This window comes from Toxorhynchites rutilus, chromosome 2 (assembly GCF_029784135.1).
Source record: "Toxorhynchites rutilus septentrionalis strain SRP chromosome 2, ASM2978413v1, whole genome shotgun sequence".
Lineage (NCBI taxonomy): Eukaryota > Metazoa > Arthropoda > Insecta > Diptera > Culicidae > Toxorhynchites > Toxorhynchites rutilus.
The window spans coordinates 254,209,147-254,227,343 of NC_073745.1; the positions used below are offsets into that span (position 1 = coordinate 254,209,147).

General features: G+C 38.6%; 1 protein-coding gene across 3 annotated transcripts in view; it reads right to left on the minus strand.

The window, feature by feature from the left end:
- The window catches only part of LOC129768334 (zinc finger protein 358-like), a 36,790-nt gene that overhangs the window by 15,167 nt on the left and 3,426 nt on the right, over positions 1-18,197 (minus strand). Inside the window, exon 1 of one of the 3 annotated variants that reach the window (XM_055769908.1) lies at positions 4,100-4,293. The exons of 1 other annotated variant lie outside the window; for it this stretch is intronic. In XM_055769908.1, the coding sequence (XP_055625883.1) occupies positions 4,100-4,122 (23 nt within the window). In that variant the 5' untranslated portion in view covers positions 4,123-4,293. Of the gene's footprint in view, positions 1-4,099; positions 4,294-18,197 lie in introns of those variants that run through there. One more of the 3 variants, XM_055769911.1, reaches the window with a different exon arrangement.

The following is an 18,197-nucleotide window of genomic DNA, read 5'->3' on the forward strand; positions in this document are numbered from 1 at the left end:
AGTAATCCATTATTTTTGGGTGAAATACAAAATCTTTTCTAATATGCTTCGGATTATCCGATTTGGGTCAAATAGGTAGCTTCATAATGCCTTTCTCATTGAAATCTTGGTCCCTATTGGAGAAAAAACTCTAGCAATGGATTTTTACAATATTCTCTTGATCCCAATTTCTTATTATTCAGGAAGTTTTACAATGCAAGGAAAAGGTGGTAATCGCTTGGTGCCAGATCCGGATTATATGGTGGATGCAATAAAACGTCCCAATCGAGCTCCCGGAGCTGGCTCTTCTGCCTCGGGTGCGACACCGACTCTTCAGTCCTGGGCGCGAATATTTCTACTTTTCTCGCGGCGTAGGGTGCAAATCAGGGATGCAAAATATCGAAAGAACATATTGAAATCGAAAAGCAAATTATGTCAGTGCAAAATATCTCCACCGACACTCTTCACTTCTTTCTATTACTGTGCCTATAACGATTTGACTGCTGGCTCACCATCACGTTTGTTTTGGTATAAATTTCGTTCCATCGACAGAAATATCAGTTCATTTTCGATGTTAGTGAAAGCTCAAGCCGCGAATATCACCATTCATTGCGTCCTGGTGAAATTTTCGTTGGTCATAAAATCATAAACCCTGTACTTCCGCCCCGGATGTGAAAGCTTTACTCGACCCCACTGTTGTTGCCAGCCAAGAAAATAATGGATTGATTCCTCCCCAACCTAATGTTTGTTGGCATGTTTTTCAGTTCTTTCTTAGGTTAATTTATTAGTTCCTCCTCCGTTTTCGCCACAAAATTGTTGAAGTAGACCCTCCGCTCCAGGTCCTCCCAAAAATTCTCGATGAAAGCAGCTGGGAGACGTTCGGAGGGTTGGCTGACTTCTGAACAACAACTCTCTTCAAGCGGTTCTTCTACTCCAGCGACTTCTTCGCGTAATGAGCGGTAATGAGGTCTGGCCAAAACACTACATCTTCGTTAAGATGATTTTTGACGTAGGACTACGTCTTTCATTTCTATACCGGGGTGTAAAATCAAAGTTTCGAAAACGAAACCGTTACGCCGGAGACCGAGATTTTGAGCGGTAATAGCTCCTAAACAACTGAACGAAATTGTATGATAAACACTTCATTCGAAAGATAACATGTCTACGCGTTTTATACTTGTTACTTTTTGATCCAAAAACTTGTTTCAATAGTCTTAAATTTGCTTTCAAAATAGGCTATTGAAATCACCAATCGGTATATAAGCGAGCGCCGCTCGGAAATCCACTCAGTTCTAATTGAACAGCGATTGGAGCATGTTGTCGCTGTTGTGGTGAAGCTCTTCGTTTATCATGAAAGAGCGGATGAACGGTGTCACCAAGAGCCTGTTTGTGCACCCTAGGCCAGAAGGGAATCCATCAGGAGGAGAGTGATGCCACAAACGGTTCCCCGGGAAGACATCGCTACACACACATACACGCGCGGAATTCTTTCCGTTTGGATGCCATTCAGCATCGAGAAAGTTCCGGAAAGATCTAATCATTTCTGGAAAATAATCTGCCAGTTCCTCTGAGAATTTAAAAATACATTCATGTGAAAGAGTTTATTTGAATGTTTTCTATCCATGTAACACTGTGACCAAATACATTTGGTTTTGTGATTTTTCAATCAATCGCAATTAACAGGATAGCTTCTGAAGATTATTCTTCCCCATCAGTAGGATATTTCCGTATCCAATATTGTATGCGCAGGCAATCGATTATTGCTCAGTCGCCGAAAGTTTCGAGCTCAGAGAGTTCATTCCCCTCTAGTTTGCCTTCCAAATTGCCATCGTAAACCACACCTTCTCTCGATTCAATCACGCACAAAAAGCATACTTAAGCGATATTCTGGTGGTGAGACACATTCATTTTTCGTGAGGACATCGACAAGACAACATCGTTGCCTAACGTGCTGGAGGAGGTGGACGGCGAAGGATCGACACATACACGCGCAGAATTCTTTCCGTTTGGATGCCATTCAGCATCGAGAAAGTTCCGGAAAGATCTAATCATTGCTGGAAAATAATCTGCCAGTTCCTCTGGGAATTTAAAAATACATTCATGTGAAAGAGTTTATTTTAATGTTTTCTATCCATGTAACACTGTGACCAAATATGTTTCAATCAAGTGCTATTAACAGGTGGTTATCGAGTTAGTATTAACCACTGGTGGGCTTCCAGTATCTATGAAAATGTGGAAATATCTAATCGTTGCTGGAAAATAATCTGCCAGTTCCCCTTGGAATTGAAAATTACATTCAAGCGAAAGAGTTTATTTTAATGTTTTCTATCCATAAAATATCCATATAATACATTTGGGTTTGTGATTTGTCAATCAAGTACAGTTAGCAGGTTAGCTTCTGAAGATTATTCTACAGAACAAGGTTTTTCGTATCCTATATTGGATGCATAAAACCTTGTGCCTCCAACGTAACGCTCTCGTTTTCGAAGTCCCCCAAATATTTCATTTATTCATTCATTCAGAATGGATTTAGATTCAACTTCAAACAAGTGATCTCTAAATCAACGATAGTCCTACGTCACCCTTGCGGTTATACCATAGATATAACCCACTTCCTGTTTTTTGGATGAAGGAGGCAACTTCCGGCAGGCACCTTGTGCTGTGAATCTTTCCGTTTATTGAAAATCCCGTACGGAAGAATAGTGACCTTAATACTCCCTTTTCGCTGATTAGCCACATAAGCTTTCATCACCTTCACCACTTTCAGCTTTTGTTTCTGGGTCACAGCTTGCTATTCCGACACGGCCAGTCTTGACTTACGTTCCCGCATGATAATGTCCATCTACACTCGGTTTTTTTACTGTCTGCCCGTTGCACCGAGCTCCCGGCGCAAAGACCGGAACGATTCAGAATTTTTTTTCCTCCATCTTCTGCGTTAGCTTCAGCTGCAATTTAATGCGGGCGCTACACGATTCGTCCAACGTTTCACTCGAATGTTGGACTCAAACATTTGACTCGATGAATCGACAAATGTTGTGACGAATGTGCTGCTACAAGGTGAAGTGAAAGTTCGATTCAATGCAATCGGTCCAAACAATCGGCGAGTATTTGGATCGAATGTTTATTGTTTTTATTTACCATCAAAAACGTTAACAAACTGAATGACGATGCGAGTATAGAAATTGCTGCCGTAGCAATTGTACCGATATCGGGCTGTAAATTAAAAATGCTTGAAATCAACATTATTAAACTGCAATATTTTGCCGAATATTTTGAATTTCATGAACCAATTTCATAGTTCCTTCATCTAAAATTTGTAAACAAACCAATCTGTCAAAGATAGATTCGGACGAATCTTGTAGCGGTGTATCGAATGTCATCGAGTGTCGAATAAACGAATGACAACAATTCTTTGACTCGTGCCACTCGCGTTGGAAGGTCATCCACAACGAACGGATTACCTTTCAACGCGAATATTCGACGCTCGACATTAGAGGTTCGTAGCTCGTCAGTCGACTACACGATGCGTCGAATCATCGAGCGTCCAGCATTCGAGGGTGTTCGTAGCATCGTGTAGCGCTGGCTTAAGATCGCGTAGCATCGATGAACGACTGAAACCAGGCTTCCGTTCAATGATCTCATTCTGCTCCAGAAATGTAAGGATATTATAGATATCGAAACGGGTGTATCCGCTGACTCAAAGTACTTGACGATGAGCACTTTCTTCGCAACGGGATGGAACTCCCAGTACGCACAAATTATGGAGCGCAGTTGCTCTACTATTTTCGCCATTACTTCCGCAGTTCAACTGATAGCGCTATCAAATTTTGTCTGAAAATTCATGGGTTATTGTGATTGACGATGGGCAAGTGGTCTCATCACGCATGAAAAATTGATAAAATTTGTCATTTTTTAATGCAAACGTTAATAACTATTAGCCACATTAATACAACATGCAAAGATTTGATAGTTTTAGTTAGATATTGAATAGAACGAAAAAGTGCCCGGTTAAAAAAAAAACGTTCGGATGTAAAAGCATTCTGCGATGAAAAATTATGTAGACATGCTTGAATTTGTTATTTTTGTTTTCAGAACGATTTTCTCATATATGTAAACTTACACATCATTGCTCACAATCGCCATGTCACTCTAGCAGCGGAATTTTATTTAATCGAATAATATCACAGATCAAAAGAGATCAATTATAACATTAGAACGCTAAAATGTTAATTATATCTAATGGACAAAACAACAAACTGTTTATTTTCCTTCTTTCTTTTACACGAAACTGTCACTTGTTGTTGGTCCGGTAGCAAAGACCATTTAGCCAGTTGCAGATGTATCGCTCTATCATAACTCAATGCACGTCATCTAGTACTTTGTCTATAAAATACGAAGTGGGTTATATCTGTGGTATAACCGCAAGGTTGGCGTAGGACTATCGTATCGTGAATCATTTCGGAAAATTCGAACGAGAGCGTTACGTCAGATGCACAAGGTTTTGAGCCTCAATACCTCTTAGTCGACCGAACGAAGTGACATGATTATCACTTCATTCGAAAGATAAAATGTTATATTGCCAACTGTTGATCGAATGAACTGAATGACAGTCGAATGAACTGAAGAAGTTTTAAGTCTCTATAACTTAAGACAACAACAAATTATTGAAATCACAAAAATCTAGAAAGACGGATACCTGCTTGAAACCCCATCTCAGTCATGAATTATACGCGGGTGATGCAAGACACGGCTAGCAAAGCAAGATTCGTCGTCGAACAACTTGTATGTAGCGAAAGCAAAATATTCAGCTAAAGAAGCAATCACGCAAAATTGGTGCAAGATTTATTTCTCCGCTTTCTTATGTTCACCCTAATGGCTTGTCATTAATTCTCAAACATAAGTTACAAAAAACAAGAAGTGGATTATATCTGTGGTATAACCGGAAGGGTGACGTAGGACTATCGTTGATTTAGTGATCATTTGTTTGATCATTTGACTTCGAAAACAAGAGCTTTACGTTGAAGGCACAATATTCAGCAAAAGAAGCAATCACACGAAAGTTGTATAATACATAATACATTGCTTGTATTGTGATACGATTTGTATTCCATTTCCAATAGACAAAAAATCTGTTGCATCAAATCAGTCTACATAATTTTTGCGTTCGCTCATACTTTCTCACAACACCCATTTCCCGTTTGAGAAATTGTTGAGTAAACATCGTTTGCCAGTGCGCGTAGAGCGGGAATTCCTTCTTAAGATTCATTGCACCTCTAATAAATTGCCGGAAGACGTGGTCTTACGTTGATCCACTTGATTGAAAAATCACAAAACCAAATGTATTTGTATCGCAGTATTATATGGATAGAAAACATAATAAACTCTTTCGCTTGAATGTAATTTTCAATTCCAAGGGAACTGGCAGATTATTTTTCAGCAACAATAACATCTTTTCAGATTCTCCTCGATACTCGAAGCCCACCAGAGGTTAATGCTAACTCGATAACCACCTGTTCATTGCACTTGATTGAAAAATCACAAAACCAAATGTATTTGGTCGCAGTGTTATATGGTTACAAAATATTAAAATAAACTCTTTAGCTTGAATGTTTTTTTCAATTCCCAGGGGAACTGGCAGATTATTTTTCAGCAACGATAACATCTTCCCGGATTCTTCTCGACGCTGGATGGCAACCAAACGAAAATAGTTCCGCGCGTGTATGTGTGTGTGGCGGCTCCTCTGATGTCTCCGATGTTTTACGATTGTTGCGCCCTTTTCACAAAACAGTCTTCTTGATCCCAAAGGATCGCCATCGATCGGTCATCAGCGTAGCTCAACTCGAACAAATACGCACGCAATGACGCTACGGAAGAGGTCATAGCACTTGCGTACTATTGTGTGAACATGGCATTGTGCTATTGTGTGGAGGCGATCTGGCGTAGTGGTAACATCCATGCCTCTCACGCTAAAGGTCACGAGTTCAATTCTCACTCCCGACATTCTTCCAAAAATGGAAGTAAAAGTGACGAACCAGCCAAATGAGTTGAAAGTCACTATAATACAGATAAAAAAAAAAAAAAAAAAAAAAATTGTGCTATTGAACCTCGAGTCGACTGCATGTGATAGCTCTTAACGTACAGGTGTAAAAAATTCAGTTATATTCATGCGCAATAGGCAGAAGTTTTCTAAATTAAACTTTTAAGTGGCTTTAGTGAGGTATTTAGTTTATCCAACTGCAAGTGAAATTATTAATAACACATACTTATTTTGATAGCCACTGATTGCGAAAAGTGACGAACAATCGATCATATAACTTATATTAATATTCTTAAGAATTGATTTCCTAATCAGGTATGATTAACAATTGATGAATAATTATTTTAGTTTCTCATAAAAAGAAAACCCGCAGTGCGAACTAGGTCACAGCTAAGAAAGCAGTTACCGTCCGGCAGTAAATTTCGGACTGCATTGAATAGATGGGCACCAATGTGAGTTGAATTAACCACTGCTATGAACTATTATTGAAATCAATGTAAATCGTTACAAGAAAATTTAATACGTCTTAATAAAGAAGTATTCAGGTTTTGGAAACCCCGTCTTGTTATTTGATCGGTAACAACGATGCTGATACTCTCTTGGTCGCCTTCTCTTCACCTTCTGATGGATCGGCTTTTCTGCGCTCCCTCAGGTGTGGTTTACGATGGCAATTTGGAAGGCAAACTAGAGGCGAACGAACTCTTTGAGTTTGAAACTTTCAGCGACTGAGCAATAATCGATTGAAAATTATATGATTTTCGCGATGCGAAACATTTTCCGTTGCGCGCGCATCCAATATTGGATACAAAAATATCCTACTGATGGGGAAGAATAATCTTCAGAAGCTTTCCTGCTAATTGCACTTGACGATAACGATAACATCTTTCCAGATTCTCCTCGATACTCGAAGCCCACCAGTGGTTAATGCTAACTCGATAACCACCTGTTCATTGCGCATGATTGAAAAATCATAAAACCAAATGTATTTGGTTGTAGTTTTATATGGATAGGAAACAGCAGAATAAACTCTTTAGGTTGAATTTTTTTTTCAATTCCCAGGGGAACTGGCAGATTATTTTTCAGCAACGATAACATCTTCCCGTTTGGGGGTCTCCGTAGCCACATTGGTTACGCGTTCGCTTAGTAAGCGATCGATCGTGAGTTCAAAACTCAGGGCCCTCATTGACCATCTTTGTGTTGTTACAGAATAGCTACGTCCATGCAACAATCATCAGCGATGGAGATCGATCCACGGTCGAAATAAGATCGATTCATCCATACAACTGCTCTGCCCTGCAGACACATCGGGCTACTGTTCTATAAATAACTCAACAATGATCAATCAACTGTCTCCGCTGTCCGGTGGTCCAACTGGATAATGGAAGAACAGAAAGAATAACTCTTACGCCTAAATGGCTACTGTGTGAATGTACCATATGTAATGGTATAGAAGAAATACTGGCGAATGGCAACTGTGTAATGTGCTAATTATAGATATGATAACCATGTGACATGTACACGATTTAAATTCGGCTCTGTTACAGCTAAAATGCTAATGAGCCTTAAATAAATAAATGGGATAAAAAAAAAAACATCTTCCCGGAATCTTCTCGACGCTGGATGGCAACCAAACGAAAATAGTTCCGCACGTGTATGTGTGTGTGGCGGTTCCTCCGATGTCTCAAGCGGAACCGTTTGTGGCATCACTCTCCTCCTGGTGGATCCCCTTCTGGTCTAAGGTGCATAAACAGGCTCTTGGTGACACCGTTCATTAGCGCTTTCATGTTAAACGAAGTTAGCTTCACCACAACAGTGACAACATGCTCCAATCGCTGTTCAATTATAACTGAGTGGGTTTCCGAGCGGCGCTCGCTTATATACCGATTGGTGATTTCAATAGCCTGTTTTGAAATCAATTTTAAGGCTATTGTAACAAGTTTTTGGATGAAAAGGTAACAATTAAATAACGCGTAGACATTTTATCTTTCGAATGAAGTGTTTATCATACCATTTCGTTCGGTTGTTTAGAAGCTATTAGTATATAGCTTAAGCATATACTCTATACTTAAATTGTTTTCAATCATATAACGTACCTTCGATTCCACTCGTAGAATCAAGGCTCTGGTCATAACTACTTTCTTTAGTTTTAGTTGAACTATTTTTTGGTAAATTAAAAAAAACGTTTTTCCTATGAACTTTATTTTACAATCGCATTCAACAACAAAGAGATTCATCAGCATCCGACATCTCTTCCTTTACGGTCACCAGTGATACCCGCCCCGAGCCGCCTTTACCACTACAGTGTGCCTTCAGATGTTTTTTAAGGACTGCAGATATCGTAAATGCTTTGTCGCAATACGGACATGGAAAGGGACGTTCACCTGCAAAGGAGTTACCCTGTTGAGTTATTCATTGTAGTGAAACATTTTACCTACCCGTATGGGTTCGTATGTGCCATTTGAGAGTTGCGCCTTCCTTAAAAGCTTTCGGACAATGTGGGCAAGAAAAGGAACGTTCATCTGTAACGGAATTATTCAGTTGAATAATTCATTATGAAGCCAAGTTCACGCCAAATCAGTCGATTGATACGCGATCCTCTTCGTTTTTTTTTTACTTGGTACATATGGTGGCAGCTACTAAAATCACAATTTTCATTATCACACCATATGTACCAAGTTGAAAAAAAATCGAAGAGCGTCGGGACAGCAGCTGGCCGATTTGGCGTTTAAATTGCGCTACACATACACCGTCCCGTCACCGTGAAGTCAACGTAAAGGAATGAAATGTCAAATATTCTCCCATGGAAATCGTATGGTAGAATTCACATACACTATCACCGGTAACATTGACGTCGGCAAAATAAGTCCAAGAGAATAGTCGACGGGACGGTAACGGTGACGCTATATGTGTAGCGCACTTAATTGTTTCAAAGTAAAACATTCTTTAACAACCCGTATGAACTAGAAAATGGCGTCTGAGTGCTGCAGAATGCACAAACGTTTTCGGACAATGTGGACAAGAATGAGGACGTTGATACCATTCGGTTCGGTACAACTTAAAATTTTGAAGCAACTCTCGGAAATATTCTGGTTGTTTATGATTTCTTGCCGACATTTGTCGCACGTAGGATAAGAACTTAACTGGGAAGTGGAACTGTTTAATTTTTGGAGGATAGTTTCCAACTTCTGCTCTTGATGGAGAGAAGGGACCAGCACGTGATGAAATTCCTCATTGCACATATCAGAGCAAAAGCTGCACTGTTTACTGTTGAAATGGAATGTGGTCGAACATCAGTATTTTCAATTAATAGTTATCAACGCATGTACAGATCCCGTTCGATTTTGGAATGTTTCGTTTTTGGCACGGTTCGATTTTTGCTTGATTTTGGCACATGTGCCAAAAACGAACGGTTTTTCTTACATTCTGTTTTTTAGTTTTATCGTCCTTCATTCAACCAACATGTGCCAAAAACGAACGATTTTTCTTAAATCCTGTTTATTTCAGTTTTCTCGTTTTCCATTCAACCAATTTAATCTCAACAAAAGAAAGATAATATAATTCATTATGTTGCCAATATAAATGGCTGGAATCGGTCAACTGGTTCCGGAATATGGCCGGAACATGTTCCGGTAATATAATGGGCAAGATCAAAGTAGTACTTAGAATCGTACTACGCTCTTCATGTGACACCTTTAATTACTCGGGATTCAAAAACTAGCTCATGTATGGTCATATCTAGTGTCTAGGTCGTCATAAGCCAAATGCGGACCTGTTCCTGTTGCGTTCCGAATACTCCCGGGTGGTGATTCTATTATTGAATCTCTAACCACTTGGAATCCGAAAAGTAGTCAATTGGTGAACGTAATAGGTGCATACGACATTTCTGGCCTCATCTGCATGTGCCCCCAACCCCTTGCAATCCATTGTTTTCCCCCTTGGTCGATGGAAACCACAAGGGGCTGCCTCTGCGGTTTTTTATCCTGCCACCCCGCATTTATCGAGGTACACATCTCAACAAATACAAAACGTCTCGTACCTGAAATCGTTATTCCATGTATGCTTAACTACAGAAAGCTATGAGGAGTACGATGTTCACCAAAATCGAATCTTCGTCTCCTTGTTTATCCAAGAAATGATCGTCATCCCCTTCTTCCTCTATGCAGCCTTTGTTGTCCTTGTTCAGTACCAGAGCGATAATTTTCGCGTCTGAGTATTCATCTATGCAAAATTCTCCCACGGGCTATTCCGTTGTTTCAACTGTGTCGATGTCCATCTGGGAATTGAACAAAATACGCAAAGGAACATCATATTCGTGCAGCAGTTCCAACTATCCAGCCTACATTTTTCCAAGATCGTTCAATCACTGTTTCGGAGACATCCCTCCATGCTTCATGCAGCCAAAACGAATCGTCTTTAAGGTTGATTTTCTTAATCCGTTGCTTAAAGTTAGACTCATTGGCGATTTCAAGATGTAATTTGTCTCGGTGTCTTGTTTTGGTAATTTGAATGACCTGTTGGTCCATGGGCTGTAGTAAAGGGGTCACGTTTGGCGGTAGAAACTTTACCTCTATCAAACCGTCATCCGAAATCAGCTCATGTTGGAAGTGATGGGCCGTACAATCGTCCAGAAGGAGAACAGCCTTTGGTTCGATTCCCAGTCTACTGGAAAATTTTCGATTATTTGGTACGAAAGACTCGTGAAACGTCGTTCATGCAATTTTCGAAGCGGCATATCCAACAGGATTTTGAACGCTATTGAAAGCCTTATGGGCTCTTAGTTTTTCCAATTAGGTATAAACATCGGCAATTTGCGAGTACCCGTAGCATTTGCGCATGGCATAAAGGTTATTCTATATTTTTCCATCTTTAACCTCGGAGTAGTAGACTTTCCAGTGTATACCATAGTGTACCCGAGGAGAGCAAAAACTAAAATATTCGCGTTATGTATTTTTTTATTATTCCTTAAATATTTTTAACCACTAGAAAGTTTTAAAAAAAATATGAAAAAAACCGTTCGTTTCTGGCACGGTCCGATTTTGGCAACACAAAATATTCGGGCGTGTTGCCAAAATCGAACGGGGTCTGTAAGTATGAGGGCCTTCTTTGAATGATGATGAGGTTTGAGTAAGACGAGTTATCTAAAGCCGGGTTCAGACGGTGCGAGTAAGCATACGAGTCGGTCTAGTCAGTTACTGCAGTGCAGCTACTCACACCGTGTGAACACATCATGCCAGTTATTGTCATGTGTGATCCGGCGTGCGAGCTACTTCAAAGTTTTTTGAATTTACTCGCACTTGCATGCTTCACAACGTCAAAAACAGAATTTAGCGTTCGAATCAGTGATGCCAAATGTAATGAAATGTCTCTATTTTTAAGATATTTGAAAATATGTGAAGATATTTATAGACTTGAAAATTATTGGAAAAACAAATAAAACCCTCATAGTTTCTAAACGAAATAATTGTTATTTCGTTTTGCACGCTGGCGGGGCACGCTTTCTTTTTGAGATAGTTTTCTTGAGAATCTCTAATATAGAATCATTATCAGATCACAACTTACAAAAAAAAGTATTGTTCTAAGAAACAGAATACATATTCGATTTAAAAAAGTACATTTTCATTCATTATTAAAATTTTTGAAGCGTATTTATTGCACCTGCAAATCGACTATCATTTTCATTTCACAAAATAAATAAAATTAAAAAAAAAATCTTTTAGACTACCATTTATAACATCACATCCTTTCGGAATTATCTGAGCTATGGATGTTTTCGAGATTCTAAAAAATATCGACAACAATCCCAACGATATTCCAAAACAAAGGCACATCAATGTCATTTCTAATTTAACTCTTGCAGGTACAGCATCCCTCATGACTGTATCTTGGCGTTGTATTCGTGGAGCAATTAAATCCAACAGTTTTTTCACTTGTTCAGGTGTTATTATCAACACTGCTCTGTAATCTCGGGGATCCTCATCGTAGAGTTCCTTCAATATTGTATTTGTTGCTCCTTTTCTTTGCATCTAATTCCTGGCCCGAATCCTTTTCTCTTTCTGCTTTTTCGGATAGTACCTTCAGTTCAAAGAAATTCAGCACAAAGTATGTATTTTTAAACACGATCAGCGTTTGTTTTGCTATAAAATTGTGTGATGATACATTCAACTGAAAACCTAAGATGAAAACTGCCAATAAAGAAGTCGATTTTGGACCAATCATTTGACAAATTCGGACCTGATTGCTGTTTCTGACTATTTGATGGACATTTGAAAAGTCGCCTGGCATCCCTGGTAAACCCGTGCCGTAGTATCTAGTTTCTCGCCAGCAGCTCACACTGTGTGAACGGACAAGGCGAGTCAACCAATTGTCAAGCGAGTCCACCGGGTCAGTAGCTGCTCATTGTCAAGTCAGCTACTAGCAACGTATAAATGGGCCTTAAAAGATAATTTATTTTTCTCAGCATTGAAACCAGTTCAGCAAAAGAAAACGAACTGATTTTATTTACAGATATAAATTCGTATATAGTATTGCAATGTTAAAAACAACCCAAGCCGATACCTAGTCGTGTCCGCCACAGAGCCGGTACGGTCCCGACAAGACTCATGCAGCCAATTGGTCCATCAAAGCACAAGTCCAACCGCCTAATACAAAACAACAACAACAAAAAATAAAAATAGTCCATCATCACCAAGATCATGATAGACATAATAGAGACGAATACAAATTGAAAACAAAAAATATAACATAAATGAAAAATTGTTCAAAAATTGTAGAAACAATATGATCCGTTTAAAAAAAAACTTCGTCAAGTTGAAAATATTGAAAACAAAAAAAAATCAATAAAACTGTTCACATTAAGATATACGTTAGTATAAAACGTTGTCAGTCAAAATCTTTGTCAATAAAAAAAATTGAAAAAAATGAATAAAAAACTCTCGGCTGTTAGGAAAACACAGCTTTAACGTGTGAAACACAGTTTCTCTTAAATTCCGCTAGTGTTGTTGCACGTTTAATATGTGTTGACATCGAGTTGAAAACATTTACTCCTTTAAAATATATCGAATTTTGTGAAGCACATGTTAAGAAATGTGGTGTTCTTATTTCATCCGCGTTTCTAGTACTATATCTATGAAAGTCACTTCCTCTTTCAACTCGATCACACAAACATCGAGGCAGCAAACCGTTAACTACTTTAAAAATGAACACCATAGTTAAATAAACAATTCTTTGCTTCATAGATAATTATTGTGAATCGTCCAGCATCAAATATGAGGAAGTGAACCTGTTGCATTGTAAAATCAAACGCATTATTTTATTCAGCAAGCGCTGTAATCTCGATATTTGTGTTTCATAGGCCAAAAACAAAATGGAAGAGCAATAGTCCAGATGAGGAGAGATGATTGATTTGTATAGCTGTATTTTACTGCAAATAGTGAAATCGTTTCTTAGTCGACACAAGATTCCATACTTCTTGGCAATTTTCTTGATGACATTGTCAATTTAAGTTTATCATCAATCATCACGCCAAGATATTTAAACTCCCGAACGCGATCAATGATTTCATGATCAATTACAATAGAGACGTTTTCATTTATTCGATTTCGCGTGATTATCATATATTTAGTTTTACTTATGTTCGATTTTAATTGCTTATACTTCAACCATCTACTTAAAGCACGCAAATCTCCATTCAAGTGTAAAACGGCCTCATATACATTCTTAGCTGCAATGAATAACACAGGCAACGAGATTAATATCGCAATATCGTAAAACTCGTCGCATGTCATTGATGTACGTAATAAATAAAATGGGCCCTAATGTACTTTCCTGAGGTACTCCAAGAACATTCCCTACTGGACTGGAAATTGAATCATTAAAAATAGTCCGTTGAGTTCTGTCACACAAATAGCTTTCAAACCATTTATATATATTATTTTTTATAGTACTCGTAATTCCAAAGCGCTTAATCGTGTTCAACAATAAGGACCTAGAAATTGTCTCGAAAGCGCGCTTTAGATCCAAGAAAACAGCAACAATCATGTTTTTATCTTCTAGTTTTTCGTTCCATTTTGCTAACACCAAGTTCAATGCGGTCTTCCCGATATCCGGATTGTTCTGGTATTAGCAAAGAATTACGATTCCAATATTCCAACAGCTGGCCTTTAACAACAAGTACCAAGATTTCCTCTAACGTGTGCAACATGTTGATGGGACGAACTCTTTTGAAGCAACCTTTTAAATGGGAACAACTAAAGACTCTTTCCATACTTGAGGCACATGCCCAGTTATCAATGATTTATTAATAAGGTCCAGCAGGATGTGACAAATCACATGAAAGCAATCTTGAACAACTCTAGCATTAACGTTATCTACTCCAGCCGTTTTTTTCTAATGAGAAGCAAATAATTTTAAGTTCGTTCAATACAACTTAACCGCTGTTAACCGGCTGTCTTATTTCATCAAGTTCATCGACCAGTTCAATGGATTGATTGATCAATGAAACACTGTTGACAAAATAATTGTTGAATTTGGATACTATTGGGTTGGGGAAAAAGAAATGTCGTATATTGTCAATATATGGCAACACTTAAACATATCTTGTGTTGTACTTATCGCATCGGGTCATACTATACGACTATTTAAAGACGACAATCTGTGCTACAAGAGTCGTTTTGACAGTGTTGTGATTGTCCTTTTTAGTCTCAAGTTATAGCGCGTCAAAGATGGAGTCCACCAAGCAAGAAATTCGCCATATTTAACGTTTTTACTACCTGCGAGGTGAAACTGCAACGAAGGCGGCCGAAAAAAAATCGTGTAGTTTATGGACTCGATACTGTAACGATTCGCACAGCACAGCGTTGGTTTGATCGATTTCGTTCTGGTGTAGTGGCTGTCGAAGATACACCCCGTACTGGTAGGCCAATCGTCGTGGAAACCGATAAAATCGTTGAAATCATCCAAGTAGACCGGCATGTGAGCACTCACTCGATTGGCTAGGAACTGGGTATAGACCATAAAACCGTTTGGAACCATTTGCAGAAGATTGGATTCCAAAAAAAGCTGGATGTATGGGTGCCACACGAGTTGACGCGAAAAAATCTTTTAGACCGAATCAACGCCTGCGATGCACTGCTGAAACGGAACGAACTCGACCCATTTTTGAAGAAGATGATGACCGGTGATGAAAAGTGGATCACGTACGACAACCTAAAGCGTCAAACCATCGCCAAGCCCGGATTGGCGGCCAGGAAGGTTTTGCTGTGTGTTTGGTGGGATTGGAAGGGAATCATCCACTGTGAGCTGCTCAACTATGGCCAGACCCTTAACTCGGTTCTCTACTGTGAGCAGCTTGACCGTTTGAAGCAGGCGATTGACCAGAAGCGGCCAGAAATGATCAATAGGAATGGTGTTGTTTTCCACCAGGACAACGCTCGGCCTCACACATCTTTGATGACCCGCCAGAAACTACAGGAGCTCGGATGGGATGTCCTATTGCACCCATTGTTCTAATGTGCCATTAAAGGTTATAGACCGCGGTTTGCAGTTACTAGGCCTTAACAAAGATTTCAAAATTCTCCATAAATCTTTACTGTTGTTTTTGATGCTGATCAATCTTCCTCAATATTCACGAGTGTTTTCATTTCATTTTGACTTTTTAAATAGTCAATGAAGACGTCGGAGGAATACTGGTCGCTCACGCCCACTACTTTTAATCTCAGCACCAACGTGGGAACAACAGTTTGTTTGTTTTCTGTTTTCTCATTTCATTTCTCATGGCTCCAGTTGCACACTTAACAATGATGGAGCCATCTCTACCATTTCTAAAGTTACTGATTTTGTGTGTTCTTGGATCTAATTTAGTTTTCAAAATCTTGCGCGTATCCTCGCAAGCTTGTTTGGGCTCTCTTGCTTTTATTACAATGATCGGAGGAGCCTCACGATTGTTTTGCTTGATACTTTTACCCGTTATATTAGTATTGTTTATTACATTAGAAGCTTTAACAACATCCGCGAAACTTATTTTTTCTTGAATTTTATCATTTTCTTTATTAACAAATTTGCGTTTCTTTCTTTTATACTGATGCGATTCTGCAGGAATCGCTTCAGGTCTATTCAGCAAATCATTCATTGCAGTTACATTTTTTTGCGCATCAATCCAATTTCTCACCAATTAATTTTTTAAGAGACCCATTCACATTTAGTCTCAACTCATCTCATCGGAATTTAATCGAAATAAACAAGAATCAGCTGTTGTTGCAGCTGTTCTTCTACTTAGCCTGTTAAATATCCACAATGGGCACGCGAATGAACTATTTTTTCGCTACATACAGCAATATTTCACACGTAAAATTATTCAACAATCACAGCACAAAAAACAATAGTATGTCCACCATGATCGTCAAATAGGGGACCTCTAGGTTCTCTAGATCGATTCACAGCCTCGGAAGAATGAATAGATTATTCTCCTTTCTTTTCGTTTTATGAAAGTGGAATAGTAATCTTACGAGGATGTATCGTAACTTTAACTACTTAAATATATTGACACATCATGGCATGAAAAATTACTGTTCCTATAGAATTTGAAAATATTCATGTAAGTTATGATTCACAGAATTCTACAAAAAATGTTATATTTGTTCAAAATTTGTAATTTATTTTTCTGTAGTTATAAAAATGCCGTCATTAAATTGTATCGTTCTCTTTATCAAATAAACAATTGCTGCGCTAACAACTCTGTACCTCATCACATTCATCCTTTTGCTGAGAATTGATTTAGATGCAACTTCGAACAAATGATTACTAAGCCAATGGCAGTGATAAGATTTATTCAAGTCACATTTCGAGCCCATCAAACTTTTTTATCGGCCGATACTGAATCGGTGTAGTGTGCACATATGCATATCACACTAAACTATCGGCCAACAAGTCTGCAATCTGCGGGGGCCCTTATTGGACATTCGCGATGACAGAGGTCCAGCGTCGAAGTCTGGTGGTGATTTTCAACCTGGGACCATAATTTGGGTCTCAAACTCGATGATTACTAAAAATGTGCAATTATTCATGTCGCATTACAAGTCTATCCAATTAGCTAGACGTCGAATTAGATGTAACTTACTGTATGATAAAAAAATGTCCGGATTCAAAAGCGTTAAGGCCCATTTATACGTTGCTAGTAGCTGACTTCACAATGAGCAGCTACTGACCCGGTGGACTCGCTTGACAAATGGTTGACTCGCCTTGTCCGTTCACACAATGTGAGCTGCTGGCAAGAAACTAGATACTACGGCACAGGTTTTCCAGAGATGCCAGGCGGTTTTTCAAATGTCCATCAAATCGTCAGAAACAGCAATCAGATCCGAATTTGTCAGATGATTGATCCGAAATCGACTTCTTTATTGGCAGTTTTCGTCTTAGATTTTCAGTTGAATTTATCATTACACAATTTTATCGCTAAACACACACTGGCCGTGTTTAAAAATACTTTGTGCTGAATTTCTTTGAACTGAAGGTACTATCCGGAAAAAGCAGAAAGAAAAAAGGATTCGGTCCAGGAATTGGATGCAAAAAAAAGGAGCAACAAATACAATATTGAAGTAACTCTACGATGATGATCCCCGAGAGTACAGAGCAGTGTTGAGAATAACACCTGAAAAAGTGAAAAAACTGTTGGATTTAATTGCTCCACAAATACAACGCAAGATACACTCATGAGGGATGCTATACCTACATGAGTGAAACTAGAAATGTTGTACCTTTCTTCTGGAATATCGTTCAGATTATTGTCGATATTTTTTTAGAATCTCGAAAGCATCCATAGCTAAAATAATTCCGAAAGTATGTAGTGCTACAAATGGCAGTCTAAAAGATTTTTCAAATTTTGATTTATTTCGCCTTGACAGCAGCTTCGTGTACCAATTTGTGAAATGAAAATGATAGTAGATTTGCAGGAGGAATAAATACGCCTCAAAAACTAAAATAATGAATGAAAATCTACTTTTTTAAATGGAATATGTATTCTGTTTTTTAGAACAATACTTTTTTTTGGAAGTTGTGAGTGAATTTCGAATGAAAATTGTGCCCGATAATGATTTTATATTTAGAATCCCAAGAAAACTATCTCAAAAAGAAAACGTGCCCCACCAGCGTGCAAAACAAAATAAAATGAGTAAAAAAACTTTTTAAG